General features: G+C 43.8%; 1 protein-coding gene across 1 annotated transcript; it reads left to right on the forward strand.

The window, feature by feature from the left end:
- The first annotated feature begins 14,530 nt into the window (after positions 1 to 14,530).
- Positions 14,531 to 16,063, forward strand: LOC142760523 (uncharacterized). The gene has a single exon (XM_075863721.1). The coding sequence runs from the start codon at positions 14,531 to 14,533 to the stop codon at positions 16,061 to 16,063; it is 1,533 nt and encodes a 510-aa protein (XP_075719836.1).
- Positions 16,064 to 16,342: the final 279 nt, after the last annotated feature.

The raw sequence follows: 16,342 nt of genomic DNA on the forward strand, positions 1-16,342 counted from the left end.
GGCAGAAGAACTTGCGTCAGCGCAGAGCCGCTTTGTTTCTGATCGGCTTTTCTCAGAAAGCCGAGCAATTGGTGTACGGGCACAATCTGTACACCCAGGGCCGGCCTTAGGTTGGATGGCGCCCTGTGCGCGACTCTCTATTGCTGCCCCCTACACAAACCAAAACTTAACCCCATATTTAGACATGCACATACTGGAACCTATATACTGTACATACATAAAGACCAATATTTAGACATACAGGAAAATATACATACACACATTCTGGAATATATACATACAGGTAAATATATAGACGTACAGACACATATATACACACACCCACACACACATATATACACATACACACACACACACACACACACACACACACACACACACACACACACACACACACACACACACACACACACACACAGGCAGATAAATACACAGACAGGAACATATACAAATTCATAAAAGGCACATTTATACAAGCACAAAGACACATTCACAAACAGACCTATATATACTCAGTACAGATAATGTAGTAGATTTCACATGCAGTCCTATGTAACACCACAGATAACACACAGTGATAACTCTCTGAGTACAGATAATGTCGTAGATTTCACGTACAGCCCTATGTAACACCACAGATAACACACAGTAATAACTGAGTACAGATAATGTAGTAGACGCTACCTGCAGTCCTATGTAACACCACACATAACACAGTGATAACTCTCTGAAAACATATAATGTAGTAGAGTTACCTGCAGTCCTATGTAACACCACAGATAACACAGTGATAACTCTCTGAGAACAGATAATGTAGTAGCGTTACCTGCAGTCCTATGTAACACCACAGATAACACAGTGATAACTCTCTGAAAACATATTATGTAGTAGAGTTACCTGCAGTCCTATGTAACACCACAGATAACACAGTGATAACTCTCTGAGAACAGATAATGTAGTAGCGTTACCTGCAGTCCTATGTAACACCACAGATAACACAGTGATAACTCTCAGAGTACAGATAATGTAGTAGATGTTACCTGCAGTCCTATATAACACCACAGATTATACACAGTGATAACTCTCTGAGTACAGATAATGTAGTGGATGTTGTCTGCAGTCCTATGTAACACCACAGATAACACACAGTGATAACTCTCTGAGTACAGATAATGTCGTAGATTTCACGTACAGCCCTATGTAACACCACAGATAACACACAGTAATAACTGAGTACAGATAATGTAGTAGACGTTACCTGCAGTCCTATGTAACACCACAGATAACACAGTGATAACTCTCTGAGAACAGATAATGTAGTAGCGTTACCTGCAGTCCTATGTAACACCACAGATAACACAGCGACAACTCTCTGAGTATAGATAATGTAGATGTTACCTGCAGTCCTATTTAACACCACAGATAACACAGTGATAACTCTTTAAGTACAGATAATGTCATAGATGATAACTATACCCACAGACACATATAAACACACACAGAGGCATATATTTAAGGGCAGCAGAGTATATAAGGGGCAGCATGGTTTATAATGGGCAACAGAGTATATAAGGGGAAGCAGGATATATAAGGGGCAGCAGTGTATATAAGGGGAAGCAGGGTTTATAATGGGCAACAGAGTATATAAGGAGAAGCAGGATATATAAGGGGCAGCAGTGTATATAAGGGAAATCAGGTTATATAAGGGACAGCAGGGTATATAGGGGCAGCAGTGTATATAGGGGCAACAGGGTGTATAAAAGGCAGCAGGGTATATAAGGGGCAGCAGGGTATATAGAGGGCAGCAGGGTATATAAGGGGCAGCGGGGTATATAAGGGGCAGCGGGTATATAAGGGCCAGCAGAATATATAGGGGGCAGCAGGGTATATAGGGGGCATCAGGGTATATAGGGGCAGTAGGGTATATAAGGGGCAGCAGCGTATATAGGAGGCAGCAAGATATATAGGGGCAGCGGGGTATATATGGGAAGCAGGGTATATAGGGCAGCAGGGTATATAGGGGCAGCAGGGCATATAGGAGGCAGCACACATATCTTTGTTTTATCTGTTCTACTTTAATATTGAACACACACTTTTACAAAGAGACATAAACACATGCAGAGACACACGCGCAGCACACACACACACACACACACACTCACACACACACACACACTGTAACATACACTACCGTTCAAAAGTTTGGGGTCACCCAGACAATTTTGTGTTTTCCATGAAAACTCACACTTATATTTATCAAATGAGTTGCAAAATGACTAGAAAATACAGTCAAGACATTGACAAGGTTAGAAATAATGATTTTTATTTGAAATAATAATTTTCTCCTTCAAACTTTGCTTTCGTCAAAGAATGCTCCATTTGCAGCAATTACAGCATTGCAGACCTTTGGCATTCTAGCGTTTAATTTGCTGAGGTAATCGGGAGAAATTTCACCCCATGCTTCCAGCAGGCCCTCCCACAAGTTGGATTGGCTTGATGGGCACTTCTTGCGTACCATACGGTCAAGCTGCTCCCACAACAGCTCTATGGGGTTGAGATCTGGTGACTGCGCTGGCCACTCCATTACAGATAGAATACCAGCTGCCTGCTTCTTCCCTAAATAGTTCTTGCATAATTTGGAGGTGTGCTTTGGGTCATTGTCCTGTTGTAGGATGAAATTGGCTCCAATCAAGCGCTGTCCACAAGGTATGGCATGGCGTTGCAAAATGGAGTGATAGGCTTCCTTATTCAAAATCCCTTTTACCTTGTACAAATCTCCCACTTTACCAGCACCAAAGCAACCCCAGACCATCACATTACCTCCACCATGCTTGACAGATGGCGTCAGGCACTCTTCCAGCATCTTTTCAGTTGTTCTGCGTCTCACAAATGTTCTTCTGTGTGATCCAAACACCTCAAACTTCGATTCGTCTGTCCATAACACTATTTTCCAATCTTCCTCTGTCCAATGCCTGTGTGCTTTTGCCCATATTAATATTTTCCTTTTATTAGCCAGTCTGATATGGATCATGGCTTTTTCTTTGCCACTCTGCCCTGAAGGCCAGCATTCCGGAGTCGCCTCTTCACTGTAGACGTTGACACTGGCGTTTTGCGGGTACTATTTAATGAAGCTGCCACTTGAGGACCTGTGAGGCATCTATTTCTCAAACTAGAGACTCTAATGTACTTGTCTTGTTGCTCAGTTGTGCAGCGGGGCATCCCACTTCTCTTTCTACTCTGGTTAGAGCCTGTTTGATATCAATGAAGGAGACTAGACATGGACCGCACATCCACTATATACTATGATCAATTGCGGCTAGGCAAAATTATTAAATATGAACGAGAGGTTCTTTTAGAGCCTGTTTGTGCTGTCCTCTGAAGGCAGTAATAGTAGGAAATCTTCAGTTTCTTGGCAATTTCTCGCATGGAATAGCCTTCATTTCTAAGAACAAGAATAGACTGTCGAGTTTCACATGAAAGCTCTCTTTTTCTAGCCATTTTGAGAGTTTAATCAAACCCACAAATGTAATGCTCCAGATTCTCAACTAGCTCAAAGGAAGGTCAGTTTTATAGCTCCTCTAAACAGCAAAACTGTTTACAGTGGTGCTAAAATAATTGCACAAGGGTTTTCAAGTGTTTTCTAATCATCCATTAGCCTTCTAACACAGTTAGCAAACACAGTTAGCAAACACAATGTACCATTAGAACACTGGAGTGATGGTTGCTGGAAATGGGCCTCTATGCACCCATGTAGATATTGCATTAAAAAACAGACGTTTGCAGCTAGAATAGTCATTTAGCACATTAACAATGTATAGAGTGTATTTCTGATTAATTTAATGTTATCTTCATTGAGAAAAACTGTGCTTTTCTTTCAAAAACAAGGAAATTTCTAAGTGACCCTAAACTTTTGAACGGTAGTGTATATATATATATACTACTCTTGCACAATAAAAACACTTTTGTTTAGAATTTTTGCAGGACATGCTGTAATTTTTATTGGTAACCTTTGGGACTTCTTGATTAACTTGTATTCCTTTATTTGGGGGGGGGGGGGGGGGTGTATCATTAATAAGAAGCTAATTTGAAGTTATTTTTTACTGTTCACTGTGCGGGATCGTTTTTTAGAATGTGTTATTACGGTCTGCAGAATTGTACGCTGCGGAAATACAAGGCACATATACCACGTGTAACTGCACCCTAAAAGGCATACACACATGGCATCCCCTTGGGCCTACTTTAAGCCCACGGTTGCCATAGAAATTTATCAGCAACAAACGATCGGTTTGCCAATGGGGTAACAGAGGGAGCCCGCGCCCTGTGTCTAACCACTTAATTTCCGCAGTCGCTATTGACTGTGGCCTGATGGGTTAAACGCCTGGGATCAGACATAATATACAGAGATAATAACGTGCAAGATGAGAAATAAATAAATGTGCAGCAGATACCGGCTGCGGGCACAGCTTCTGTGTCTGCACTATTCCCCAGCCATACGTTTAAGGCGATTGATGCTAACTACATAGCCCCAGCGTCATAAATGTATGGCTGATGAGCGCAAAGGGGTTAAATAATTTAATATAAGTCTGAACGCATCTTAATTTAGTTTAGTTGTAGTCTCTTTAATTTGTATTAGCGATTTGCTTTGTTGTACTTTGGTAGGAAAAACAGGGAAGGAAAGATGTGATTTGACATACTGTAATGTAATTGAAGGTAAAAATCTGTATACTAACTTTAGACTGTCAGTGTTCTGAACTGCTTATAAAATATGCGCTTCCCTAAATAACTTTTTAATGATATGTAAAAATGTGGACATTTTTATCCCCTTACTATGGATACAAATAAAACAAATAGCTGCCTACGAAATTAGTTCTATGCTAGTCGCAATAATTATCATGGAGCATTTGTGGAAATGGAAAATTAAGCAACACTATCAGCACTTTTGTTAATGCGGATGCCTATTGTTTTCTGAACATAGACATGCTGCATACGGAGCTATTGAAATCAGATTGAAGAACATTTAGTATAAGGACCCATGCACGTGTCCGTATTAGGCTTCATTCACATCTGCACTAAGTTTTTCTGTTCTTTTGTTCCGTCATAGGAACAAAAAGCAAAAGTGCTAAAGCCATTGCATGATGGACTCTAACGGCGCCCACGGAAACCCCTTGATTTTATTGGGTTCCGCCAGGTTTCCATGAAGGTGTCCGTGGTTCTTCTGCACTGGTCCACAGAAGAACCAAGTGGGCCACTTTTGGTAAGCAGAACTGGCGCTGCGGGATGAACCGAACGCCGGGTTAAGGCGCCCGATGCCGACGCTCATTAGACCCCAGAAAAGGGTTCTTTGGCCATTTTTCACCGGAACTGCTATGGAGGCACCTAACGGAGCCTCCAACCAGTGGCGTAGCTATAGGGGTCGCTGCAGTTGCGACAGGGCCCCTAAGCCAGGGAGCCCATATGCCCCCCTTACGACACTGTCCACTGTGTAGACCCGCCGACGTGACGTTTGCCGAGGAGTCCAACAGTGGAGGATTGCAGGGCAGTACGTCAGCAGGCTCTCCTGTCCCAAAAAAAGTGCCGCCCCATCCATCACTTTCTGGGAGTCAAGAGAGACCGGGCAAGTTCCTGAAAGTGCTGGAGCGTGGGGGAGGGATTAAATTATTATACGTTTTCTGCCTGCTGGGGCCCTGTATCTAAGCCTACCATGTGGTAGGCTTAGATACAGGGCCCAGAATATTGTCTGCTAGGGCCCTGTATCTAAGCCTACCATTTGATAGGCTTAGATACAGGGCCCAGATTAGTGTGTGCTGCGGCCCTGTATCTAAGCCTACCATGTGATAGGCTTAGATACAGGGCACAGATTACTGTCTGCTGGGGCCCTGTATCTAAGACTACCACAAGGTAGGCTTAGATACAGGGCCCAGCAGACCATATTACACCATGTGTGATACTGTCTGCTGGGCCCTGAATCTAAGCCTAGCACATGAAAGGCTTAGACAAAGGGCCTATGTGTGAAACTGTCTGCTGGGCCCTGTATCTAAGCCTAGAACATATGATACTGTCTGCTGGGCCCTGTAGCTAAGCCTATCATATGTGATACAGTCTTCTAAGCTGCTGTATGTAATCCTATCCATAGCTATAGGAGTCATAGTGCTATAGATATGCTGTCTATTTGGCCATAAAGAGAAGTTGGGGGGCCCATGACGAACTTTTGCACTGGGGCCCATGAGCCTTTAGCTACGCCCCTGCCTCTGATGCAAATGTGAACAGAGCCTTACAGCTGTTTTGTTTTGTACTGAGCCATAATAGGGCTCCCATTGAAGTTTCTGGGGCCTCTACCGTACCTCCATATGCCTCCTGGTGAGCATGTACACAATAGCCAAGCTGAGCACACAGGGCTGCGAAGTACGAACGCTTTTCTTGTCATTGTGCTGTCTGTTTTAACAACAGACAGCACACTGACCCATGCAATTCAATGGATTTACACATCCATTTTATTTTTTTATTTTTTTTTATGGAACATGTGTGAGAAATTTACTTCATGTTCTATTCTGGTCCGTTGTTGCGGACTAGACTCGACAATTTATTTCTATGGTCGCATGAAAAAATGGACAGCACATGGACAACATCCGTGGGCTGTCGGTTTTTCACAGATCATTTGCTAAAGAAATGCAGAAAAAAAGAAAAGGGAAACCAGAATATGCTTGCAGAAGTGAAAAACTGATGACATACGGACACAGCACAGACATGTATAAAAAAAAAGTCTGTTTTTTTGTGGAAGCAAATTGGACACTCTTGGGTGAATAAGGCCTTAGAGAGGTTCTGATCAGACATTAAGTGTATGTCAGACCAGCTCAAACTTCCATTATATGATGCAGTCAAGTTGGAGTCACTGATTGTAGTTGTGCTCTAATGGAGTAGAAATAAATAGCAGCAAAGAGCGAACATTATAGACAAACAACTGGTAAAATGTGGTAGTGACCTAACACCTTCTCGCGCCGTACATAGATACAGCTGATAGTCTACTGCAATGGCCAAGATCAGAGCAAACTCTGATCTCGGCCGTTTAAACCCTTAGACGTCATGGTCAATAGCGACCATGCCAACCAAGTGGTTTAAAAGAGGAATTTGGCTCCCTCTGTAAGCCCATTAGAGCCCCCTCGATGCAATTGTGGGTTGCCGATGGGTTGCCATGGCAACCAGAGGCCTAACAAAGGCCCCAGAACCAGAAGTATTGCAGACAGTGTTTCTTATAAGGTGCACAGCTGCACAGCCACGCACCTTCCACGGTACCCCCGCTCACTAGTTATTAAAGCCCGCGCACTGTCACGGGCAGCAGGTGGATGCAGTGGCGTCACTAGCACCGGAGGAAGCCCCAGTGCTAGCGACAGCCACATTAACTTGTATCTGCGTCCTCAGGACGCAGATATTAATGAATACTATTGGCTGCAGGCCACGTTAGGCCTGCAGCCTATAATGCGCTGGGAAGACTCCCTGCGCAAGCCGGCATGATGACGTCACTGCATCACGCTGGTCTGTGTATGCATCCCGCCCACAAGGCAGTGCAGCGCTCTGTCCATCGCGGGAAAGGGGCAAGGTAAGTTAAAAAAAATTGGGGGGGGGGGCTGTGAGGTACTATATACACGGGAGGATTGCTGTGTAGCACTATATACATGGGGAGCTGTGTGGCACTATATACAAGAGAGGGGGGCTCTGTGGTTCTATATACATGGGGGGCTGTGTGGCACTATATACAAGGGGGGCTGTGTGACACTGTATATATACAAGGGGGTCTGTGTGGCAGTATATATATATATATATATATATATATATACAAGGGGGCTGTGTGGCAGTATATACAAGGGGGGACTGTGTGGCACTATATACAAGGGGGGCTGTGTGGCACTATATACAAGGGGGGCTGTGTGGCACTATATATATATATATATACACAAGAGGGCTGTGTGGCAGTATATACAAGGGGGATGTGTGGCACTGTATAAAAGGGGGGCTGTGTAGCACTATATATGTACAAGGGGGCTGTGTGGCAGTATATACAAGGGGGGGCTGTGTGGCACTATATACAAGGGTGGACTGTGTGGACCTATATACAGTGGATATAAAAAGTCTACACACCCCTGTTAAAATGCCAGGTTTTTGTCATGTTACAAAATCAGTCCAAGATTAATCATTCCAAAACTTTGATCTTCTTCTGGTGCAGCCATTTTTTTTGTTGATTTGGAGGTATGCTTTGGGTCGTTGTCATGCTGAAAGGTGAAATTTCTCTTATTCTTCAGTTTTTGAGCAGAGGCCTGCAGGGTTTATGCCAATATTGATTGATATATGGAACTGTTCATAATTCCCTCCACCTTGACTAAAGCCCCAGTTCCAGCTGCAGAAAAAAAGCCCCAAAGCATAATGCTGCCCCCACCATGCTTCACTGTGGGTATGGTGTTCTTTTGGTGATATGCAGTGTTAGCTTTGCGCCAAACATCTCTTTTGGAATTATGGCCAACGAATAAAACCTTGTTCTCATCAGACCATAACACGTTTTCCCACATGCTTTTGGCAGACTTGATGTAGGTCTTTGCAAAGCATAGCTGGGCTTGGATGTTTTTTTTTGTTAGAAAAGTCTTCCATCTTGCCACCCTACCCCACAACCCAGACATATGAAGAAAACGGAGATTGTTGTCACATGCACTACACAACCAGTACATGCCAGAAAGTCCTGCAGCTCCTTTAATGTTTCTCTAGGTCTCTTGGTAGCATCCTGGATCAATTTTCGTCTTGTCTTTTAATTAAGTTATGAGGGACGTCCAGTTCTTGGTAATGTGACTGTTGTGCCAAATGTAATCCACTTCTTGATGACCATCTTCTCTGTGTACTGACTACTATTTAACATGAGTTTAAAGGGAATGTGTTGCCAGAAAAACATGTTTTTTTTTTAAAAATTAAACATTTAGTGTGTGGGTGATTAAACACTGTTCAAATTTTTTTTATTTTTTTGCACGAGTCCAGGTAATATTATAAATTATTTCTAATTTATAATACTACCCATTTTTGGTCACTAGATGGAGCTGTTCCCAAAATTGCAGCATTGCAACATTGGGTTAAAAGCCCTCGCTCTAGTGAGCTCTCAGCATCCCCCCCTCCTTTATCCTGGCTAGTGCCGGGATAAACGAGGGGTTTGAACGATGTAACCTCCTACACTGTGTGTCGCCATTTTTTGAGCTAACCCACAGTGTAGTAGGTTTACATACAGTAGTAAACACACACAAACACGAACATACATTGAAATCTCTTACCTGCTCCTGCCGCCGCGGCTCCATCCGGCCCGTCCGCTCCGTTTGCTGCCGCTGGTGCAAGTGCACAAATCCGGAAGCCGCGACCGGAAGTAGTAATATTACTGTCCGGCCGCGACTTCCGGTCCACAGGAAAATGGCGCCGGACGGCGCCAATTTTGAATAGGACTGTGTGGGAGCGGCGCATGCGCAGTTCCCACACAGACGCCGTACACTGCAGTCAATGGGACGGGAGCCGTTCGCAGTCCCTATGGGACTGTGGCTGCCGTATTCCATGTCTGTATGTGTCGTTAATCGACACACACAGAAATGGAACAAAAAATGGCAGCCCCCATAGGGAAGAAAAAGTGTAAAAATAAGAAAACGTAAAACACAAACACACAAATGAATATAAACGTTTTTACTAAAGCACTAACATCTTTAACATATAAAAAAATAATTTGTGATGACACTGTTCCTTTAAATGTGATTGGCTAATTCTGAACACAATCACATCCTCAATTATAAGAGGGTGTTCACACTTATGCAATCACATTATTGTAGTTTTGTTATTTTTATTTTTCCCCTCTAAATAATTTTAGTTTGTTTTTCAATGGAATTGTACAGATAATGGGTCACATTAAAGTTCTAAAATGATTACTCTTGTACTGATTTTTTGACATGACAAAAACCTGGCATTTTTTCTGGGGTGTGTAGAATTTTTATATCCACTGTACATACAAGAGTGGCTGTGTGGCACTATACACAAGGGGGAGCTGTGTGGCAGTATATACAAGGGGGGCTGTGTGGCACTATATACAAAGGGGGTTGTGTGGCACTATTTAAAAGAGGGGAGGGCTGTGTGGCTCTATCTACAGGTGGCTGTGTGTGGCGCTTTCTACAGGGGGCTGTGTGTGGCACTATCTACAGGGGGCAGTGTGTGGCACTATCTACAGGGGGTCTGTGTGTGGCACTATCTATGGGGGGTTTGGCACTATCTACAGGGGGTGTGTGGCGCTATCTACAGGTGGCTGAGTGTGGTGCTATATACAGGGGGCTGTGTGCTGCTATCTACAGGGGGAGGGGTGTGTGGTGCTATCTACATGGGGTGTGTATGTGGCACTATCTACAGGGGGGTGTGGCAATATCTACAGGGGGCTGTGTGTGGCGCTATCTGTAAGGGTCTGTGTGGCGCTATCTATACAGGGGCTGTGTGTGATGCTATCTACATGGGGCTGTGTGTGGCGCTATCTACAGGGGGCTGTGTGGCGCTATCTACAGGGGGGTGCGTGTGTGGCACTGTCTACAGGGGGAGTTTGTCTGGCACTATCTACATGGGCCTGTGTGTGGTGCAATCTACAGGGGGCTGTGTGTGGCGATATGTACAGGGGGCTGTGTGTCGCTATCTATAGGGGGCTGTGTGTGATGCTATCTACAGGGGGCTGTGTGTGGCTCTTTCTACAGGGCGGCTGTGTGTCACTCTCTACAGGGAGGGCTGTGTGGCGCTATCTATAGGTAGGGCTGTGTGTGATGCTGTCTACGGGGGTGTCGCTATCTATAGGGGTGTGTGTGTGGCGCTATCTAAAGGTGTGTGTGTGACACTATCTATAGGGAGTCTGTGTGGCACTATCTATAGGGACAGTGGTGTAAGAGAGGGATTCTTTCATTGATGCCTATAATTGGTGTTTATAACTGTCTAATTTACTGCTGTACTTGTAATATTATAGTATTTAAAAAAGTGATTAAAACTAATTTTAAATAAGTTTTCTTATTCTCTTATTTAGAATGCTGTATTTGCGTTTATGGGGGGTATTACTTTTGGTCATTAAAAGTGATCAAATAGTCACAAGTACCCCAAAATAGTACCAATAAAAACTACAGCTTGTCCTACAAAAAAACATCTCTCATACCACTACATCTATGAAAAAATAAAATAAGTTAAGGCTCCCATTCAGGGCATTTCTTCTGTTTCTGGGAACCAGGAAGGGGAGGACTCAAACATATCTGCTGGAAGCCAGGGTGCCCGTATTATACCAGGACAACCCTTTCCCAGCAAAATTCCCCAAACTGCAAAGGTGTAGAGTGTGTACCATAAGGGAGATAAGAAAGGACACCATCTATCAGTGCGACCCTGGCCTGTGCATAAAGGATTGCTTCACAGCGTAACAAATATCTATGGATTATTTTATTGTTTTTTTTTACCCCATTATTATACCACCTGAATATGCCCCCGATGTACTCTGCCCAGCTTACATATGCCCCCACATTATAAACTAAAATACCAGTAAAACTGCAAACAAAACTTCTTTTTTTATTTTCACTGCTCAATTCTAATAAAAACTATGAAACACCTGTGGGGTCAAATTACTCACTACACACCTAGATTAATTCCTCAAGGGGTGTAGTTTCCTAAATGGAGTAACTTTTGGGGAGTTTCCACTGTACTGGTCCCTTAGGGGCTTTGCAAATGCCACATGGTGCCAAGAAACCAATACAGCAAAATCTGTACTCCAAAAGCCAAATGGCGCTCCTTCCCTTCTAAGCCTTGCCGTGTGCCCAAACAGCAGTTTATGACCACATATGGGGTATTTACATACCATGGAGAAGTTACTTTACAAATGTTGGTGGGCTTTTTCTTCTTTATTCCTTTTGAAAATTGTTTTTTTTTTTTAGCTAAATAAATCTATAATACACCAGTGGGGTCAAAATGCTCACTACACCGCTAGATGAATTACTTGTGGGGTATAGTTTCCAAAATTAGGTCTTTTTGGGGGGGTTTCCTTTGTTTTGGCATCACAAGACCTCTTCAAACATGACATGGTGCCTAAAATTTAATCTAATTATAAGAAGGCCCCAAAATCCACTAGGTGCTCCTTTGCTTCTGAGGCCAGTGCTTCAGTCCATTAGCGCACTAGGGCCACATGTGGGATATTTCTAAAAACTGCAGAATCTGGGCAATAAATATTGAGCAGTGTTTCTCTTGTAAAACCTTCTATGTTACAGAAAAAAATGAATTAAAAATGAATTTCTGCACACAAAATGAAATTTGTAAATTTCACCTCTACTTTGCTTTAATTCTTGTGAAACGCCTAATGTGTGCAACGGGCCTAAGGGTGCACTCACACACGGCAGATTTTGTTGCAGGAATGTCTGCAACTAAAAATTTGTTCTATTTTTCTGAACAGAACTTGCAGAAATCCATACACCTGCTGCAGAAACAACCCCATTCATATAAATGGAGCGGATTTGCAGTCGCAAAAGTTTCTGCAACGAAATCTGCCATGAGTGACTGTGCAATTGGTTCCTAGAAAAGGTACTTCATTATTGAGATCAGCATTTTTAGATGATATAACATAAAATTGTTTAGTTGGAAAACCTAGTTCCTAGTTCCAAACAAAATTTTGTGGGATTTATTTTAATGTAATTAGCATTTGTTTTTCTGTGGCTAAATTTTCTAGCATGTTTTTCTACAAGCAGGGAGTCTCTGGAAATGAATTTTGTGAGCTGGCTTCAAAACAAGCAAAGAAGCTGGTGATAGCCGATACGGTGAAAACACACTATGATCCTAACCTACCCATAAAAGTGGCTTGTGATGCTTCACCCTAGGGCATTGGTGCCGTTTTGTCACATATAATGAAAGATAGAAGTAAACGGCCAGTAGCCTTTTCTTCGCGATTTCTTACTTTTGCAGAAAACAATTATGAACAGATTGATAGAGAGACTATAAGCCTTGTCTGGGGTGTAAAAAGATTCAACCAGTATCTCTATGGGAGAGTGTGATAAACCAGTCCTCTGGGGATGTAATATTCCTTATTTTCAGGTTGTGAATAAATCTCCCATGCCATCTATAAAAGGGAGAGGTGTCATGAGTTATGTTTTAAAGCCCATGCATCAGGTAAATGTCCCTGACTGTGGGGGATAATCAGGATGTCCTTTTCCAGAGACATAATCAAATTAGTTTGCATGACAACACCAGGACCAACTTTGTCTCTGTGGGGCTCCCATCACACCTGGGTGCTAATATAATCAATACTTTGGAAGCCAGACAGAGAGACTCCAGTACCCACATGTCTACAGAGATGGCTGTATGGGACAAAAGAAATATAATCCTTCAAAGCCCCCCCTGTCATAATTCATATTGTATATAACCCATCTAGGTGTATATGATCCAGGACCTCAGACGCTCCTTGGGTCTCAAGCGCAGGGATTCTCGGCCATGAGAAACCCCAGAACTGAATGTTGGTTACAATTATTAATATTTCATAGTCATGTTTGGTATGCCAGGGTTGGTTAAAATATGCCCGGGAACTTGTCGGACATAGTATCTCGCTATGAGATTCATATAAAGAGTTATGACCGATTAGAATTGTGTCCGACAACTTTCCCTGTTTTGCATGTAATTAGCCATCCTCCTTCCACCTGACCAGGAGGAGGGGTGAGGGGTCTTGTTTGGACCCTTTATAGTGGCATACCAAGGAATACAGAGTGTCAGACCACAGGAGATGCGACCACATTGCAGTTCTGTCCACCTTCAAGCTGTTCTCCTCAGCGGGATCTCTAACCTATCCAATACGTAAGAGGTCTGTTATTCTTTTGCTTTATTCCCTTTTATTTTGTAACTGTTTTGCTTATACGTATGTCATTTTATTTACATCATTTTTGTAACCTTTTTTGTAAGCACTGTACTTTCGTATATTAAACCTTAAAATTAATACGTTTGTTCCTTGCTGCTCTAAACCTACCCACAACTTCGAAGAGGAAAAGCATAATCTGTTGAATGCTATTTAGATTCAGTGTGTGCCTGGGTGAACGTGTGCGTTACCAGGAGGAGGCTCTTGTCGGCCTAATACGGCAAGTGGTGGCAGCGTTTTGTGTGGATGTGTGAACTGGTTTTGGGGTGCGCTTTAACTCGTTATTAGCCTGTTGCGATAGGTGTGTGTAATAGTGAGAGTGGACAAGCGGAGTTCCCCTTTACAGTAGCATCCAAGTCACGTGTGCCGGGAGTGGTGTTCGTGACAGAGTGGTGGCAGCGGTGGGATAATTTTATTTTTTATTAGAGCATTAAGTGCCTGGATTAAGTAATTAACCCTTGCACTTAAGGACTGGCAGAATCCTTGCGAGGAGCTCACCGGTCTATAAGGACAAACTCAGTGCTTATTTATTTTTTATAAATTAAGACATACTTGCATACAGTTTCCCTCCCTCCCTTGTTATTCTTTTCTATTTTTTTTATTTGGCAAGTAACTGCTAAGATGGCAGCTGCTTACAAGAAGCAAGATAAAGCCGTTTTGATCAGCCTTTGTGAGCAGAGAGGTCTGGATGGGACTGACAAAACAAAAGAAATGCTGATCCGGGCGTTGGTAGAGGATGATGCCAAGCACCAACGCCATGTGGTACCTGAGCCAGGGACCTATACAGCACATGGGGATCAAGCAATGGATATGGCTCCGGAACTGGCAGACCCAGAGGGTACCAGCAGCAGCAGTTCTCGGAGTGGAATGGACTCTTGTTTGCCCCTAATTCTTCAACAGATGAGTGAATGTGACCCCCAAATGCGTATGCAGCTTATTTTACAAGAACGCCAAGCAGAGCGAGAGTTTGCGGAGCGCCAGGCAGAGCGAGAGGCGGCAGAGCGCCAGGCAGAGCGCCAGGCGGAGCGAGAGTACCAGCTGGAGTTAGCACGACTCCAATTGCACACTTCTACCCCACCGAACAGAGAGTCCAGGGATACCATAACAACCTTTAAACCCCGTCTGGAGCACTTTCCTGTTATTGAAAAGGATGGGGACCTGGACACTTTCCTAAGAGGATTTGAAAAGGCTTGCAGACAGTACCAGTTACCCAATGAGCAATGGGCCAGGTACCTAACCCCAGGGTTAAAAGGCAAAGCCTTGGAAGTGTTTGCAGCTCTTCCCCTAGACCAGGATGGGGATTATGATGCCATCAAACAAGCTTTGATCCGGAAATATAACCTCACCCCAGAGGTGTACCGCAAAAGATTCCGGACTTTACAACGTGGACCTAATGACAGCTACTCGGATGTGGTAGATGGCCTGAGAATCAACCTCCAGCAGTGGATCCGAGGGTTTTCCATCACTACCTTTGAGGGCATGGAGGATCTGATTATTAAAGATCAATTGCTGCACATTTGCCCTGTGGAAGTGCGACAGTTTGTATTGGACCGAGAGCCCAAGGATGCGGCCCAGGCAGCACACATTGCGGATGCCTATCTTGCCAACCGGGAACCAGCAGTGCGGAAACCTTCTATTGCCAACTGGAAAGGGGGTAAGCCAACTACAAACACATTTTCTTTTGCCAACCGACCCTCAGGGGGTCCTGGCCCTGTTCCCCCCACCAGGCCTGCATTTGATTCCCGCAGGTGTTTTGTGTGTAACAAATTGGGCCACCTCAGCACTACCTGCCCTGAGAAAAAGAAGAATGCCCCCCTGCCCAAGCCACTTGGGTCCTCTCCAGCTGTTTTGTGTGTGGGTGGGATTCAGGGGAAACCCAGTGACAATCTACAGTCGGTTACTGTGGGCAATACCGTCACTGTGGGGCTGAGAGACACCGGCGCTGAGATGACTCTGGTCCGTCCCGAACTTGTGTCCATGGAGGACATTATTCCTGGAAAAACCCTGACTGTCACAGGGATTGGGGGAGTCCACCCCGCTTTGCCCATGGCACGGGTGTACCTTGATTGGGGTACAGGGAGGGGGTTAAAAGAAGTGGGGGTGTCTGAAAATATTCCCACGAATGTCTTATTAGGTACTGACTGGGACGGTTAGTATCTCAGTATGTTGCATCAGATGTTGCTGATGACCCCGCAAGCTCTGTTGAAATGTGTGATGTTGATGATAAGGTAATATGTTCCCCTCTTGATCTTTCTGAACCCTGCCATGTAGAAGTGTCTAATGATGTTAATGTGCTATGTGACCATGTGGAACCATGTAATGCCATACTATTGGGGGATGCTACTAAGTTAATCGGTAATAGCCATATAACCAGTAATGCTCTAGAGATATGTCCTGATAACGGTAATATGGTATATACTCAGAATGACCCCC

Source organism: Rhinoderma darwinii, chromosome 4 (assembly GCF_050947455.1).
Source record: "Rhinoderma darwinii isolate aRhiDar2 chromosome 4, aRhiDar2.hap1, whole genome shotgun sequence".
Classification (NCBI taxonomy): domain Eukaryota; kingdom Metazoa; phylum Chordata; class Amphibia; order Anura; family Rhinodermatidae; genus Rhinoderma; species Rhinoderma darwinii.